We start from the raw sequence: 19,268 nt of genomic DNA on the forward strand, positions 1-19,268 counted from the left end.
TTCTTGAACTCATAAAAAATAGAAAATGTATAGCTCTCAAAATATGACAATGTAGTTTTTTTTACATTGCCATAGAAAAGCATTTTTAGTGAAATTAGCAAAACTTAAAAAACCAATATATGAATTGCATCTCTGTAACCATACTTACCCGAAGAATAAAGCTGTGCTATACAACATAGTAATGGAGTAAAGGAAAAAAACTGCTTTCATTTGATCATTCTGCCTCACTGAAAAAGCAATAAGGTCATATTTATTCTATTCTAATTCTTTTATTCTGCTCTACACTGGGAACTTACCTTAGGGTTTCTATTTTAATTTCTGAAAAACAGAATTCAGACAAAAGCCCAGATGGAATGATTCACTATAATGAGGCAGATGGAGTCAATTTGGACTCCACCAGGCCCCTTTTCGGTGGTGTACCATCTTTTCAGGCATGAACAAAAGCTCAGTCAACCACAGTTTTATATTCATATGAAAAGACGGATACCACTGAGCAGAGTCCAGAGTAAGTCTGCTTGCCTCATTGCAGACTTAGTTGGATACCTTGGCGTAAGAGGTCAGCATAGAGAACTGGGTAAATGTGATTCTAGCAGCATTAAAAGTGATCGCAAATGTTATGTGCCCAAAAATGGTACAAAAAAAAGTTTAACTCAACTTACAATAAACATGCCTCCCGTCAATAGAAATGTAGTAGGTTTCCAAATCACTGGCAACATAAAGGCTATGGAAAAGCAACATGGTCACCCCCAGATAAAAAAAATCCAGCCAAATCCAAATGCCCCCCCAAAAAATTCCTGGAATAGTGTCTCCAAAAACTGAAGTTGGACACAGTATATTGGGCACTAAACTGGCATATTTGTAATTTTCAATAGCAACAGCTTGCTTATTTCTGGAAAACACCTGTGGAGTCAAAATAGTCACTTCACTGTAGATAAATTGACAGAGGAGTGTAATTTCCAAAATTAGAGTGGGATTTCTGTAGTTTTAGCACCAAAACATGCAAAAATCTGTGTTTGAAAACTCAGTTATCACTCCTTCCATTACAAACACAGTTATGTTCCCAAACAGTACTGTACAACCAGATATGGAAAAATTGTAAAAACAAATTATGAAGATCATTTCACCTATTACGCCTCTTGAAAATGAATAATCTGGATTTAGAACAACATTGTAGTGGTAAAAATGTATTTTTATTTTAGTTGTTTTTTTATGTTTATGGCCAATGGTATAATGTTCTGAAAAGCACCTGCAGTGTATATGTCAATATAGATTTTGGCCCATCAGGGCTTTTGCAAATACGGCATGGCACCCAAAGTCTATTCCAGCCAAAATTGTGCTCCAAAAGTCAAATAACGCTCTTTCTTCTCGAGCCTTGACGTGTACCTGCACACTAGTTTCCAACCATATATGTGGTACATGAATATGCTTTGATCTAAGCCATTCCATTGTAGCTATGGCAGTATGTTTAGGGTTGTTGTACTTCTGGAATGTGAACTTAAACCCCAGTCTCAAGTTTTTTGCAGCCTCTTGTAAGTTTTCCTCCAGTATTGCCCTGTATTTAGCTCCATCCATCTTCCCATCAACTCTGAAAAGCTTCCTTGTACCTGCTGAAGAAAAGCATCATGCTCCTACCACCATATTTGACGGTGAGGATGGGGGTTTGCAAGATGATGTGTAGTGTTCAATTTCCACTACATATAGCATTTTGCATTCAGTCCAAAAAGTTCTACTTTGGTCTGATCTGACCAAAGCACCTTATTCCCCACGCTAGCTGTGTTCCCTACATGGCTTTTTGCAACTAAACTTCTTATGGCTTCCTTTCCAAAATGGTTTTCTTCTTGTCATTCTTCCATAATGGCCAAATTGGTGGAGTACATGATTAATATTTGTCCTATAGACAGATTCTCCCACCTTAGATAAGGATCTCTGCAGCTCCTCCAGAGTGACCATAGGCCTGTTGGCTGCTTCTCTATTTAGTGCTCTCTTTACTTGGGATGTCAGTTTAGGTGGACGGCCATGTCTTGGAAGGTTTGTTGTTGTGTCATACTCCTTCCATTTTTGCATGGTGGATTGAGCGCTTCCCTGTGAGATGTTCAGAGCTTGGACTTTTTTTTTGTAACCTAACCCTGTTTTACTCTTCTCCACAACTGTACCCCTAATTTGTCAGGTGTATTCCTTAGTTTTCATGATGCTGTTTGATCCCTAATGTTCTCAAAAGAGCCTCTGAGGTGCTCACAGAACAGCTGTAGTGATACTGAATAAATTCCACACAGGTGTGCTCAATTTACTATATGACTTCTGGAGGCAATTAGTCACTCAGGATTTTATTTAGGGGATCATACTAGAAGGGGCTGAATACAAATGCACTTCACAATTTTAAGATTCATATTTTTTTAAATAATCAGAAAACCATGTATCATTTCCTTTACACTTCACAAATACTTGCTACTTTGTTTTGGTATATCACGTAAAAAATCCCAATAAAATGCATTTAACTTTGTGGGTGTAATGTAAAAATATCTGGTGTTCACGGGGTATGAATACTTTTTAAAAATACTGTATTTGAAAAATGTGACCAGGTTAGGAAGATAACTAGGTTCTGTGGGAAGGGGTTAAATAAAAGAACTATTTAAGTTTAGTATCATAGCAATAGTACTTACCTGAAAAAAAAACCATTTTGCCAGCTCAATTTTACTGAACAATAAGCACTGTAGAAGGAAAACTCAATACATTTTTCCCAATACATTATATGGTAAAATTATTGGTGTAATTGAAAACTACAAGTAGTCCCGCTAAAAAAAAACAAGTCCTCATATGTCTATGTTAAAAAAAATTTTTTTTAAAAATATGATTCTTGGAAGAAGGGAAAAAAGACAAGTGCTAAAAAAGCGCAAATAAAATGGTTGGGCAGGAGTTAAAATAATTAAAAAAAAACCTTTTCCTTCCGTAGTTCATTGAGTTGACCCCCACCTTCTACAATAATGTCCGGTCACATTTCATCACTGTGCCAATCACAGACTTCCAGATTTGCAAAAATATTCTGCAACACTATCACTACATTTGAAAGCACCCTTAAGCCCCTTTCTCACATAGCGAGATCGCTAAAGCGTCACCAATTTTGTGATGCAACAGCGATCTCGCCTGCGATCTCGTTACATGTGACACGCAGCGGAAACCGGCCCCCTCCCCTGATATCGGTGATCGTGCTGGAATGTCCTGGGCCATTTTTTCATCGTCGGTGTCCCACTGGCCAGCATGCATCGCTGTGTTTTACGCCGACGAGGGACCTCGTTGGCGACGCAGAACTCAGGGACGCAGGCTAGAATCATTCAGAATAGCTGCTGTGTGACAACGCACCAGCGATCCTTACTAGGTCGTATTGTTGTCGGGATCGCTGGTGCATCGTTGAAGAGATCTGCCTGTTTGGCAGCTTACTATCGACCATGTAGCAACGCACCAGCGATCCCTACCCGGTCGTATCGTTGTCGGGATCGCTGGTGTGCCGCTATGTGAAACGGGACCCTAAGGCTCTATATACTCTTCACTCTTCATGTTTTTGATCTAAGCTGAGCTCGGTGTCCATTGTATTCTCTTCTAAAAACAATGTGTCAAAGGGAGAAAAACTAATTGATTAATTTTCCCAAGGGACCACATGAGTAACCAAGACTCTTGTTGAAGGCTAAATCAACCGGTTTATTATTATTTTATCTGGTTATTCCATTTTAAAATTGAATTTGCTGACTTGCTGCTACTCCTAATACATGATACAGTAATGCTTATTGTAAGGCCTCATTCAGATGTCCATGTTGCACACGTGTTGTATAGTTTTTTTTCACAGATACCACACATACCTATTAGAATCTATGGTGCTATTCACATGTCTGTGTCTTTTCAGGGACTATGTGTCCATGTAAAAGTCACCGAGAAAGATCTGTATTTTTTTCCAATGTCAAGGATGAAAAAGGCCAAAACAAGTCTATGAGTTCATGAAAAGCACATACAGCACACGGATTGTATACATGCTCCATCCATGTACTGTTCGTATTAAAAATATAGGAGGAGCCTCTAATTTATCTATTTACCAGTATTTATCCATCTGTGAAAAACACTGATGACAATGGTACAATTTTTTCATATATGGATGTGTGAATGAGGCCTTAAATATATTTTTACCAGTAAAAGCTAATCAAAACCATATTATTGGCTGCTTTTTATAAATTACTAGCTGAAGAGCCCGGCGCTGCCTGGGCATAGTAACTAACTATGGTTAGTTATAACAAATTAAATGATTATATCTATATATATAAAGCTGAGTGTAGAGACCCGCCCACTTTGCATAGCCACATTCACTATAATATCCCACATCATCCCGTCAGCCAGAGCTACCGGACTACTACCCCTAATATCCCACATCATCCCGTCAGCCAGAGCCACCGGACTACTAATATCCCACATCATCCCGTCAGCCAGAGCTACCGGACTACTACACCTAATATCCCACATCGTCCCATCAGCCAGAGCCACCGGACTACTATCCCTAATATCCCACATCATCCTGTCAAAGCCACTGTACTACTACCCCTAATATTCCACATCATCCCGTCAGCCAGAGCCACCGGACTACTACCCCTAATATCCCACATCATCCCGTCAGCCAGAGCCACCGGACTGCTCCCCCTAATATCCCACATCATTCCTTCAGCAAGAGCCACCGGACTACTACCCCTAATATCCCACATCATCCCATCAGCCTGGGGTCAGAACCAGAGCGCTGAGTGGAACGGCCTAACTTCCATACCGGGGATCCCTTTAAGATAGGCCTGGCATCAGACAGAACCAGAGCGCTGAGTGGATTTGCCCTGACTCCCATACCAATGATCCCTTTAATAGAAGCCTGGGGTGAGAATCAGAGCGCTGAGGGATTTACCCTAACTTCCATAACGGAGATCTCTTTAAGAGAGGCCTGGGGTCAGTACCAAAGCGCAGAGTGGATTTGCCCTCACTTCCATACCAATGATCCCTTTAAGAGGGGCCTTGGGTCAGAACCAGAACGCTGAATGGATTTGCCCTGACATGCATACCAATGATCCCTTTAATAGAACCCTGGGGTCAGAATTAAAGCGCTGAGGGATTTGCCCTAACTTCCATGCAGGAGATCCCTTTAAGAGAGCCTGGGGTCAGTACCAAAGCATAGAGTGGATTTGCCCTAACTTCCATGCAGGAGATCCCTTTAAGAGAACCTGGGGACAGTACCAAAGCGCAGAGTGGATTTGCGCTAACTTCCATACCAATGATCCCTTTAAGAGACCCTGGGGTCAGAACCACAGAGCTGAGTGGAACGGTCCTAACTTCCATACTGGAGATCCCTTTAAAAGAGGCCTGGGGTCAAAACCAAAGCGCTGCATGGATTTGCTCTGACTTCCATACCAATGATCACTTTAAGAGGGAAGATGTGCCTACAGGATGGAGAATATGTGATGTGTATATGGGCACGGGAGGGGGAATTCATTTCTGTCATGCGCTCTTTGCTCCTTTTTGGGGGGCAGACAATGGCTGGGAGCTTATTTTCCCAGGGATGCTAGATTTCTCCCACCATTGTCTGCTGAGGTGTTGTCGAGTGGGAAAACTTGCTCATAGCAACCAATCACAACTCACCTTCTTTTAACCAGCTATGGTGAAGTGAGAGATGCTTGGTGATTGGTTGCAAGGAAAACTGTTGCTCATAGCAACCAATCACAGCTCAGCTTCTTTCGAACAGCTCTGGTGAAATGAAAGATGCTTCATGATTGGTTGGTGATGCACACATACATACATTCAGTTTCAGTTTTATATATATAGATATACTGGAGGGATTTGTACTCACTCAGGTGCGCTAGAGGAAAACAGGAGGTGTGCTTCTTTAAAAGAAAGTCCATGCGGGTTTTTTGCTCCCTAAACCCAGCAGTAACAACAAACGGTAAACAGTTCAGAGCAGGCAAAACAGCACAAAACTATCCTTAGCCGGGCTCTCTGCTCCCTCAGGCTTGTGGGCATATAGGCTGGGCAATGTCCAGCACGCAGGCTCAGGTCTGGAGCCACACACACAGGAGGCCTTCTACCTCCCAAGACACAGGCCATGTGCTAAACAACAGGCTCCATTATGTAGGTTGTAACCATACCCACATGTGAGGTATGTGGGTAGCCAGACCCGTCCATCTCTCACAGCTACCCGCAACCCGGACTCAGTTGCACTAAACGACATCTTAGTGCTCACGTGCACTAGAGAAAAATACTCTGGGTTACATCACAGGGAGCAGCCATCCTTGTGACACATACCTCCCATTGATTTCACAGCCATTAGCCTCCTTACAATACAAAGCAGTAAATTATACTACTTCTGTTATGCAGGCCTTGTACTATGATCAACAGCTCCCACCACACATTATAATGCTCCGATACACATTATATCAGTCCCCACACAATGTGATGGCGCCCACAGCTTCCCGCACACAGTATGATAAAGCTCACAAACCATCACTCACTGTATGATGGCCCACATACATCGTATGAGGGCCTCATTCACATGGCATGATGGTCCCACACACAGTATGATGGACCCCATCCCTACTGTACAGTGATTGGGAAAACAGCCCTCAACAAAAACAAACAGCATTTTATTCACCCATTCCCAGTCCAGTGTTAAGTCTTGACTACTGCTCCCAGTATTGGTAGGTTTACACAAGGTTCACATATAAAAAATCGTTCAGCGTTTCATCCAAAAAAGTGTGATGCCTTTTTTCTCACTTGTCATCCGTGTGCAGTCTGTATACAATCCGGTTTTTTTATAGCAGCAGCTATTAATCATTTACTAGACCATTTAAAGTTTCCTATGTTACAGAATTGCAGTGCATCTGTAAAAATTTGATGCAATACTGTGTATCCGTATGGCATCTAATTTTTTTTTTGCACCCAATTTGAATGGTTAAAGTGGTATTCCCATCTCCAGGATCCTATCCCAATATGTATTAGGTAATGATACACATGGCCCCCTCATCCCCATCCTGGTATGCATGGCTCCTTCATCCCTATCCTGGTGTACATGGTACCCTTATCCCCATCCTGGTATGCATGCCTCCTCATCCCTAGCCTGGTATGCATGGCCCCCTTATCTCTAGCCTGGTAAGCATGGCCTCCTCATCCCTATCCTGGTAGGAATAGTCATTCTTATCCTGGCAGGAATGATCTCCCTCAGGCTGCGCTCACACGTTGCATTTTCTTCGCGTTTTCGCGGCGGTTTTTAACGCACAATTTTGAGGCGAAAACACAAAAAAAAGCATCCCATGCAATCCTATGGGATTCCGCAATGCTGTGCTAATGCTGCGGATTTTCCCGCAGCGGAATCGCATCGCGGAAAAATACAGAGCATGCTCATTATTTTGCAGAATCGCAGCAATTCCGCCCACATAGGAATGCATTGTTCTGCTTTCTTTCCACATGTGGCTGTGCCCACCATGCGAAAAGTAAGCAGAACATTTGGTACCCAGGGGGTGGAGGAGAGGAGACTCTCCTCCAGGCTGTGGGTACCATATCCCTGTAAAAAATAGAATTAAAATAAAAAATCGGGTTATATTCACCTTCCGACGTCCCACGCAGCCTTACCGATACTCCCACCAACTCCCGTTCCCAGTAATGCCTTGCGGCAAGGACCTGTGATGACGTAGTGGTCTCGCGAGACCGCTACAGTATTGCGAGACTGCTCCGTCATCAAAGGTCTCGCAAGGCATTACTGGGAACGGGAGCATCGCGATGATCGGGGACGCTGCGCGCGACATCGGAAGGTGAGAAAAACACGATTTTTTATTATTTTTAACATTAGATCTTTTTACTACTGAGGCTGCATAGGCAACCTCAGTAGTAAAAAGTTGGTCACACTAGTCAAACACTGTGTTTGACGAGTGTGACCAACCTGTCAATCAGTTCTCCAAGCGATGCTACAGATCGCTTGGAAAACGCTAGCATTCTGCAAGCTAATTACGTTTGAAAATCGCTAGTTTTCCCACGGGAAAATCGCTGGAATTTAAAATGCGGTTTTCCTGCGGAATGGAATTCCGGAATTCCCGTGGTAACTTCCGCGGGAATTCCACAACGTGTGCACTTAGCCTCATCCCTATCCTGGTATGCAGGGTCTCCGTCTCATCCTAGTATGCATGGCTCCATCCCTATCCTGGTATGCAGGGTCCCATCCCTATCCTGATATGCAGGGTCCCCATCTTGTCCTAGTATGCAGGGCTCCATCCTTAACCTGGTATGATTAGCCTCCATCCCAGTCCTGGTATGCATGGCTCCTCATCCCTATCCTGGTATGCAGGGTGCCATCAGAAAAGATTTAAAAAAAAAATTACACTTAACTTTCCACCGCTGTAAAATATCAGTATTTCTATAATAAAAAATATACAGAGTCTAGTCCAGCTAGCAGAGGCTCTGGTTAGAGTGTGACTGAGCTATTCTGGATTCCTTGGCTCACACAGCTGTCTCTCTTGTCAAATGTATAGGTCAAAATAGTCAAAGCTGTCAAAATGTGACTATTTAGAGATAATGAATGGTTCTAAAGATCTCAGACTTTAGGCTTAAATATCTCAGACTAAGGTAATGCATAAATAACTGTATACATATTGTTAAAATAACTACGGTTCACTTAATATGGAAGAACTTATGAACATAGTGGCAAGCCACCATATGTGGTTGTAGTTTATAGGTCAGAATAGTATATAAAGCCGGTCTAACTCTTGTTCAGGAGATCTCATATCCCTTGAGACTCTCGAACACCCGGACAGCTGCTCAAGACTATATGTAAGAACAATGCTCGTTTTCTCTTCAAATAATTATTGCATGTCATGAACTTACTTTTCTTCATTTTTGTAATCACTTTTTGAATGAACAATTAAAAACAAGATTTATTTTATCCTCAACATTGCTTTTACTTTTTGATTCTCAACCGTGCAAGAAGATATATATATATATATTTTTCTACATTTTGGCGAGCCTTAGCCAGACTGATCTTTTGTGCTAATTTTGGTTGGCATTCCTTCCTCGATTGTGCAATGGGGGAGCACGAACTCTGCTAAAAACCACCTGTTGTACAAGCTTCCTCAGGAATTCCACTATTTCACGGCACAAAAATCACACTGAACCTGAAGACGACGGGTGAGGATCGTAAAGAGCTGCATGCGTCTCATCCAGACGGAGATCTGAGGATTGCATAAGGACACAGAGGACCATCCATTGACGGGAAAGACTCTCAATAGGTGAGAAAAAATATAATGGATTTTATACATGATTATGCTAAGAAAAGTAACATAGATTTCAAGTTTGTTCATAATCATACGGATGCCCAATTATGGTCTAGTTTGTATAATCAATGTGAGGCAGAAAATGTTAAAATTGACAAAAGGTTTTTCTCAGTAAGAAAATTACAAAGGAAACTTCAGAATGTTATGCAGCTAGTTCATGTGTATAATAGCTTAGTCTTTGAGAAAACTGAACCTAACACCTATAAAACATGCATTGTCACACAAGACATTAATCACACTGACACACCAGGTGACACACAAGAGTCTGACGGGGATTACTTTGATTGTCCAAATTGTTTGATTTTGTCAGAACATATAGAACAATTGGAAGATCAAATAGATACCAGGACAGAGTTATTGTCTAAATTACGACAAGATATAAAGAGGGTTTCTGTTAACACAAGATCAACAGGTAAACAGGAGGACAGTGTTGCCTCTTCATTTGTACCAAATATGCAAAATCCAGATGCTTCAGTAGAGGAATTAGAGGCAGTAGAATTACAACGGAAAAAATTACATGACAGAGCAGCACGCATTAATCTGAAAATACACGATCAGCTAATGAAAATTGTAAAAGACATTCCAAATTACAATGATAAGATGGATGCCTTTTATAATGCGGACACTTTTGAATCAAACACAGACAAATACAATCTGAATGATGAGCAAAAGAATAAAATATTCAAAGTTTGGTTACCTTCACATATGGGAAAAAGATTACAGATCACACCCAGATTAAATGATGAGAATGAAATGGCACATAGTACAAAAGAAGACAGACTTAGACAATTAGTATTGTTTACAACTGGAGAAGACATGCCTACAGTTGATATTTTAGGGAGTTTACAAACAAATATTTCTGAAGACCCATTCTCTTTTTTGGTAAAGTTTGAACAGGCCTATAGGATGGTAATGGATCTCAGGCCTCACGAAGAGCCAGCATCCATGATCAAATTTTTTGTAAAGAAGTTCAAGTACTTAGATCCTGCCTCAGTGCAATTGGCTAACACTCAGCCATCATTGCAAGAAGCAACAGTTTTTATTGACAGAATAAGAAGATCCATGAAACAAAATCAGGTCAAGGCTAAAATAGCGGTAGTTCATGAGAAGGAAGACAGTCAACTGAAACCTAGAGCCACAGTAATCTCCAAGAGCAGGGATTACATTGAGCATAGAGGTAAAAATACTACACAAAGGAACAATATCCATTGTTATTTTTGTGGTATACCTGGACACTTGAAGTGGCAGTGCAGGAAATTTTTGAGAGCAGAATCAGAGATGGGTACACAAGGAACAGGTAAGCTTGGAAGGGAAAACGGACTCATGCCAAAATCATACACCACACCTTCCGCACCTGCATTACAATTATCTGCACCTGCTCATACTGCCAACAGACAAACACAGTCACCATATGCACCATTAATCAGACAGATCAGAGAAATGACAGTGAAGGAAACAGAGTCAAGGGATAGAATTCCAAGGTCTTTTAAAAAGGACACTGGTCTTCTCCCATCTCCTTCATCTTTCTGACAATCACAGACTATTCCTGTACCACATCCATTGGAATTTGTGACTCGAGTTACATTGGATGACTGTGGAAGACCATTTATCAAAGTAAGTTTAGCAGGCCAGAATGCTGTATTCCTCATTGACACAGGAGCTCAGTTAAGTGTTACAAACCTTGATTTGAAGCTAAACCCAGATTCACCAGTTTGTACAATTGTCGGTTTCAGTGGAAAAGGTGGAACTAAAGCAACCTTAGTTCCCAATGTGATTTTGGAAATACCTAGTTCTTTCAAAACAGAAATTGACATCTGGTATTGTCGTGATTCTGAAAATATACTTGGCACAGATTTTATGCAGAAATTCGGATGGGTAGTTGACCTAGGAAATCAAGTGATCTGGAAAGATTCCAATGGTTGTAAACCGGTAGTCATTGATCCTAATGATTATAGCCATGTTGGAAGTATTTGCTTGAATGATGTGGTGTCATCAGACCATTTGTGGCCTGACACTAATGATGACAAGGTATTGACAGAAATTGTACAGCTTTTTCCTTCTCTTTGGGCTCAGTTCAGGAATCAGGTTGGAACAATGAAAGACGTTATCGTGAATGTGGAGGGGCGTGATCCCCCGCCACAGCGTCAGTATAAATTGCCTCCAGAATCAATTGACTCTATGTCAAAGATCATACAGGAATTGTTAGATCAAGGTGTTATCCGAAAGGCTAATTCTGTAAGTAACAATCCTTTGTGGTGTGTTTTGAAATCTGATGGTTCTTATCGAATGATATTGGATTTACGGATGTTCAATAAGCATACACCCAATGTCGCACCAATTGTGGCAGATACTCATGACATGATGGCAAGGTTAAATGCAAAGGCCAAATACTTCTCTGTACTGGACATTAGCAATGGTTTTTTCAGTATACCTCTTGAAAAGAGTTGTCAGTATAAGTTTGCATTTACTTTCTTGGACGAGCAATATCTGTTTTGCAGGTTACCTCAAGGAGCACATTTGTCACCTAGTGTTTTTCATCAGGCATTGGCAAAGGTATTATCCAGATTTTCGAGGCCTGATTGCATTCTGCAATATGTGGATGATATTTTATTGTCTACAGAGGATAAAGAGACACATGTTTCTCTTCTGACAGAATTGTTTGAGTTGCTGCATGATGCAGGGTTGAAATTGAACACCAAAAAGGTCAAATTGATGCAGACTGAGGTCAGATTTTTAGGGGTGCTGTTGAGTCCAGGAAAAAGGCAGCCACTGCAGGAAAGAATTGAGGCAATTGCTTCCCTACCAATTCCGACATCACACAAGGCATTGAGACATTTTTTAGGTCTTATGAATTATTCAAGGGATTTCATTGAGAATTTTGCAGATAAGGCCAGATCTTTATATGATCTTTTGAAAGGTGAAAACAGTGATTACTTTGGTCCTTGGGGTGATGAACAGCAAACCTCATTTGAACAATTGAAAATGAATTTACAAAATGCACCTGCTTTGTCCACAGTAGATCCTTCGGCTCCATTTGCTTTGCAAGTGCATGCATCAGGAACATCTGTTTCTGCTGTATTGCTGCACTTACAGGGAGAAGAGTGGAGAATTTTGGGCTATTTTTCAAAACTTCTCTCACCTGTTGAAAAAGGTTTTGAGACCTGTGCAAGACACTTGGTAGGTGTGTACTTTGCAGTCAAAGCAACCGAACATATTGTCGGGTTCAACAAAATCATTTTGCAAACTCCTCACTCTACACTAAAACTTCTCTTTGAGAATAATATCCCAGGTGTGTCACATCAGAGATTTGCTCATTGGTTATTGTCATTGTCTCCCAAACAAATTGAGGTAGATTACAAGGCCAAATATGTTCTTCCTCAGCTGATGCAATATGAAGGACAAACTCATGATTGTTTACAGTCTTTTCAGGATCCAAGTCCATCACTTTTCAGACGGAAAGCAGAGGTAACAGACGAACCAATTTTTGTAGATGGTTCCAGATTCTATTCAGATGGGCACTATTATTCAGGATATGCCATTTTTTATCCCAACAGAGGACAGGTTGTGAAGCACAAATTACCGAGTCATTTTTCAGCTCAAAGAGCAGAGCTAGAAGCAGTAAAAATGGTACTACAGCTGAATGAAGCAGATGATCAGTGTCCCATTGTGATCTACAGCGATAGCTCTTATGTTGTAAGATCACTGACAGATTACTTGTCAGTTTGGGAAAAAAGAGGCTATGTAGATTCATCTAATAAGACTCTTGTTCACAGTGACACACTGAAGACAATTTTCAGGATAGCATCAAAAAACCCTAATGGTTTTGCTATTGTCAAGGTTCCGGCCCATAAAAAATCTGATGATGAATTATCTGTTGGAAATGCAACCGCAGATATGCTAGCCAAAGAGGCAGCCTCGACAGGAGAAGAGGTGTTTGAACCTGAACCTCTCGAGGTTTCAGCAGTTCAAAGAACAGACACGCATATCCCTTCTTTTGCGGAAGAACAAGAAAAAGACTCATCTCTTGTTGCTTCCCGGGTTGATCCAAAACCTCCCTTTGTTTGTGAAAACGGGGTTTTGTGTCATGACTTAAACGGGGAGTTGCGTCCTGTTGTCCCAAGACATCTACAGGTTGAGTTCACAAAATACAATCATGAAAGTTTGGGTCATTTGGGCCAACAAAAATTGTTAGGCATTCTCAGAGAGAAATTTTACTGGGAAAAGATGGAAGAGACAGTGCAAAGTGTTGTTCAATCATGTCTCATTTGTGCCCAAATTAATCCAAGACCAAAAGGACAGAAACCGCCACTACTCCGAATCGCACCTGCAGATGGTCCATGGTCTACGTTACAAATCGACTACATTGGACCGTTACCATCAGGTAAAAATGGTCTCAGGTATGCATTGGTTGTGGTAGATGTTTTTTCTAAGTGGGTTGAAATTTTACCTGTCAGGAAAGATGATGCTTTGTCTACAGCTAGAGCATTAGTTAATCATGTCTTTTGTACTTGGGGGATCCCAAGAATGATCACCTCTGATCGAGGAAGTCACTTTACAGGAAAAATCATGCAAGCCGTTTGTGCTATTCTAGGGGTACGACAGCAGTTTCATGTACCCTACCATCCACAGTCTGCTGGTATTGTGGAAAGGATGAATAGAACAATAAAATCCAGAATTGCCAAGATGTTATTGGACAAAGGCAATACTTGGGTTGATGCAGTACCTTTTGTACTGTTGAGTGTAAGAGGAACAACCTCTGCCACAACTCAGTTTACTCCTTTTGAACTGATGACAGGAAGAAAAATGCCATTGATTTTTCCTCATGAACCATTTTTGTCTACACCACAAAAAGATGCTGTTGCAAGGTCCAAATGGTTGCAATTGTTACAGGAAAATTTGAAAACGATTCTTCCACATGCTGCATCAAGAATGCAGAGAATGGAGCCACCATATGTATCCAAATTCAAGAAAGGGGCTCTAGTGATGATTAAAACTTTCAGGAAGAATGGACCTTGGGAAAGTAATTGGGAAGGTCCCTTTGAAATTATCGAAACCATGGGACAAGTGATGATACTTGTGCAACGAGCATCTAAGGTGGTTAAAAATACCCGCAGACAACAAAAATTGTGGGTACATGTTGATCAATGCAAACTGTATATTGCAAAATAATGATACTGCATTTCTTTTAGGAAGAAATGGATTCCAATAAGAACTGGAATACGAAACTCCACGTCCTTGATGGAAGGGATTCAACACCAATCCTTCAGGAGAAAAAGAAATTTCCCAGGAAAAGCTACTATCTGATGGGAATCACATTTCTGCTGTTTTGTACTGTTTCAACTGTGATCTACGCTGAAGATATTTCACACCATGGAACAAATACTAGTGAAGTGAAGGAACTTTTCAAAGGAACTTTACATCCAAGGAAACCAAGAGGAACGAATCTACAAAGCTTAATAGATGAGGACATACCGGACGATTCAGTAGATATTACTGGAAACATTTGCATGGGTTTTGGTGCAAAATGCTGTATTGAGCTACACTTTATACATGACACTGACATAATATTACATGCAGCCACAGGACCTAAGACGAAGTTCACACAGTTACAAGGAGATTATATACACAATAATAAGACAGGCACATGGGAATGTAGTCCTACAGATGTGTTATTCTGGAATATAGAGATAAGAGGTGAAGAGAGAGCTGTGTGGTCAGGCGACATTACAAATGATATGATCGCAAAAGGGAAAGTTGAAACATCCAAAACAGATGCTTGGTTAAGGACACAACTATTTGGGAAAGTTTTAGATCCTGCATTTCTTTCTATTACAGAAGGAGACGAGGATTGGGTAAAAACATGGAATTTTCAGATAACCAGAGAACCAGTACAAGTACAGGTATCTGTAGTTTTTACAGTTTCAAATACTATAGCTCCAGAAGTAAGGGTTACACCACAAGCAGTATATAGTCAAGAAAATATGTCTCCTTTATTACTAAAATGCAGCACGAGGTTAGAGCTACCTTCAGAATCTTTGTTAATATGGACCAAAGATAAATCATTTTTGGGAAGTTTTTCAAATGGTCCAACAAATGTTATACACAGAGGTCAATCCGGTAACGTGAGATGGTTAAATAAGGATTTTATTTTTTCTGTAGATAATCCATCTCCTAAGGATTCTGGACTTTACCAATGTTGCATTTTAACGAAATATAACTACAAACAATGTAGAGATGTAAAGGTAAATATATGGTCAGCAGTAGATAATGTATGCACACAGACAAGATTTCAACCATCTACTCCTTTTCAGATCAATCAGTTCCAAACTAAACCTCTGTTACGAGATGGAGTGTTTCTGACCATGGTATGGACTTTTAACATGTCTAACTGGAAAATCTCTTCTAGATATCCCCAGTGTCAACCACATCTCACTAACATGGAGATGGGAATAGAACAATGGTTTGGGAAAAGAACTTCAACACAGGTTAGAAGTAAGAGGGGAGTGTTTGAAGGTATTTTGGGGGGATTAGGAACAGTAGGAAGTTTAATTAACACTATGGACATTCATACACTTAAATCAGATCTGGAAAATATTGGGTATATTGGAGGAAAAGGGGTAAAGATTCAGAAAAGTTTGAATCAAGTCCTTGAAAAGATGGTTTTGAACACTGCTACTGTATTGGGATCTTCTGTATCACATCTTCAAGATGCTACTTTAGCTTTAATGGAAAGTGAACAGGAATCTCAAGTGGCCAAAACATGTCTAGAAATTCAGATTGAATATTCCACCAATCTGAAAATGATTGCACAAGCCTTACAAAGTGGAATTACCCCTTTAGGGCTAATAAGAAATTTGCCCATAGAATATAACTTTGCGTTAAACCATACAGATTTGTGGGTAAATAAGTGGTTAGGATGTGAACAGAACATTTGTGTAGGAACATCACTGATTCCAGTGTCAGGAAGAGAAGAAACCCTGGTTCCTATAGGTGTTCTGGGAATTCCTGTCAGCCCTACACAATTGTTATATTATCAATTACAGTACACAGATTTTGCATTTGATGGTACAAACATTGAACAATTAGACATTTCGTCATGCTTAAATTTTGTTTCCAAGGTAATGTGTCTACCTGGACAGGATAAAGTCATTTATCATTCATGTTTCCATAATCATACTTCTTGTCATGCCAGAGTTGAGAATGTCCACACGATACATAACTTGGTGACACCAGTAAGCGCTAACAAAACTTGTTTCCAAGTCATGTCAGGAAAAGAAGCAGTTTCTGCATTCTTCTCATCTTGTGTACATGTCGAAAATCTGACAATGGGTTTATATTGTATTGAGGGAAATGTTAAAACTCTCACAAAGAAGGAAGGAAGTATTAATATTACGTCAATAAGCTCAAGACGTCTGAAAATCCTTCCGATCCAGTTCAATTTGTCACAAGTCAATAAATTCCCTTGGGATTTGTGGACAAATGAAATAAAGAAAGACAAGGGTTTATTAAATCTGCTGACAAAACAATTAAAAGAAGCTGAAATTGTATTTAGACATGAACAAGGTAATCTAAATGATATTGAACATGAATGGACGAGTATGTCAGGCTCATCTTGGTGGAGAAATTTAGGAAAATCTGTAACCAGTTGGTCACAGTCTTCAGCGAAAATGGCAGCAGGAAATGTATTGTCTAATCCGATCGTTATTTTATTTATCATAGTTTTGCTGTGTATAATATATCAAATAATTATTATGTGTAAAATTAGGAGTATTTATAAGAATATAAAGGTAGAAATGAAAAAGGAAGATGATATTTTAAGAGAGATGTTAAAACGAAAAAATATAACTCTCTGATCTAATTTTTGTTTTTACAATAGGTTTGAAAATTCAGATGACATTCAGGGCAGATGGTGATACAAGGTTTTCAGAATAAAGAATGAATGTGATACGAATGGTGAGAGAATGAGTTAGGATTGATTATGATATGTCCCAAATCATAATCAGGGGGGATTGTAAAATATCAGTATTTCTATAATAAAAAATATACAGAGTCTAGTCCAGCTAGCAGAGGCTCTGGTTAGAGTGTGACTGAGCTATTCTGGATTCCTTGGCTCACACAGCTGTCTCTCTTGTCAAATGTATAGGTCAAAATAGTCAAAGCTGTCAAAATGTGACTATTTAGAGATAATGAATGGTTCTAAAGATCTCAGACTTTAGGCTTAAATATCTCAGACTAAGGTAATGCATAAATAACTGTATACATATTGTTAAAATAACTACGGTTCACTTAATATGGAAGAACTTATGAACATAGTGGCAAGCCACCATATGTGGTTGTAGTTTATAGGTCAGAATAGTATATAAAGCCGGTCTAACTCTTGTTCAGGAGATCTCATATCCCTTGAGACTCTCGAACACCCGGACAGCTGCTCAAGACTATATGTAAGAACAATGCTCGTTTTCTCTTCAAATAATTATTGCATGTCATGAACTTACTTTTCTTCATTTTTGTAATCACTTTTTGAATGAACAATTAAAAACAAGATTTATTTTATCCTCAACATTGCTTTTACTTTTTGATTCTCAACCGTGCAAGAAGATATATATATATATATTTTTCTACAACCGCTCACTTAGGCTATGTGCACACGATGCGGATTTTGCTGTGGATCTGCAGCGTTTCTGGCCCTGCGGGTCTGCAGCAGAATCTGCTGCGTTGTACAGTACCATTTTACTCTATGTAAAATGGAAACCGCTGTGCACATGCTGCGGAATTTTCCGCGCGGTTTTGCTGCGGTTTCAAATGCACAGAAAGAAATTACATGTCACTTCTTTTCTGCAGATTCCGCTGCGGTTTACCATCTCCTCCATTGTAGAGGTGATAAACCGCAGTGCAAAACGGCAGCCTAATCCGCAGGCCTTTTGACCTGAAATTTACCTGCGGATTTTACAAAATCCGCAGGGAGAAATCCGCAGCACCTAAAAGCTACATGTGCACAAACCCTTACAGCATCTTGTTATGATGCCAGCAGCTGCTTAATGCTTGTTAGTAGCGCATGGCAGGGACGTCATGAGCTGCTTGCAAGCCGAACAGTAGCTGCTGGAATACTCACTGCTCTGCACGCCGCCGGGACTGTTTGCTCGGAGAGTAGTGAGTATTCATTGATCTTCAGTAGTGCGCACAGTGTCAGACGGAGCCTTCCTGCAGCTGCCGGCAGTCCCTTGTGCCACTACTTAAGAGAAATTAATATTCATCTTTCTGGGCATGGAGAGAGGTGAATATTCATTTCTCTTAAGTAGCAGCACACTAGTGACAAAATAATTCCAGGGCTGTTCTAGTTCTTTACACATTTTTCACATGTGTGTTTTAAGATTTGTTCAAAGCATCCACTCAGGGGCTCGCAAGTATGGATCTTGCACTTGTTCACTCGATTCCCCGTTTTCCAGACACACATAAGTCCAAGCATATGTTTAATTATTGAGGACAACAAGGCACAATTTTATTTCATTTGTTTCTTAATAATTTCAGCTCATTGTGTTTTATCTCCTAATGCATTTCTATTAAATAAGTGAGATGATTTTATATTCGTTTTAAAATTTTTATAATGTGATGAACTCTGACATTATCATCTGCCTTTTTTTTTCTTCTAAAGAAGGACTGCATAAGATCATCTACTACAAGGATCCACTAGGTTTTTTCCTGATGAAGTGGTCCTGTGCTGACCTCTAAACGCATTGACTTTGTAAACCTAATAAAATAAAGTTTTCAAGGATAATATTTGTTGGATATAATTATCAGCAGTGACACTTCACCGGGATATGTTCTTTCTCTGTCCTTTGGAGTCGTGTCCTGCAGCAGCTGATATATGCATTTGATACATGTTGCTTTGTTGCAACACCACCAGGTGAGCAGAATCATGTTGGTTTCTGTGTTGTTTTA

General features: G+C 40.1%; 1 protein-coding gene across 1 annotated transcript; it reads left to right on the forward strand.

The window, feature by feature from the left end:
• The first annotated feature begins 9,141 nt into the window (after nt 1-9,141).
• On the forward strand, nt 9,142-17,889 carry LOC141053065 (uncharacterized). Its single transcript, XM_073550413.1, has 2 exons — nt 9,142-9,284; nt 14,519-17,889. Exon 2 carries the CDS (start codon nt 14,525-14,527, stop codon nt 17,180-17,182), a length of 2,658 nt encoding a protein of 885 aa, XP_073406514.1. The 5' UTR covers nt 9,142-9,284; nt 14,519-14,524; the 3' UTR covers nt 17,183-17,889.
• Nucleotides 17,890-19,268: the final 1,379 nt, after the last annotated feature.

The sequence above is a fragment of the Dendrobates tinctorius genome, unplaced genomic scaffold, assembly GCF_039654945.1.
Source record: "Dendrobates tinctorius isolate UK_male_01 unplaced genomic scaffold, ASM3965494v1 ptg000003l, whole genome shotgun sequence".
NCBI lineage: Eukaryota > Metazoa > Chordata > Amphibia > Anura > Dendrobatidae > Dendrobates > Dendrobates tinctorius.

Coding starts and splice junctions, on each gene's coding strand:
- LOC141053065 (XM_073550413.1), top strand. CDS start 14,525: ATGGATTCCAATAAGAACTGGAATACGAAACTCCACGTCCTTGATGGA.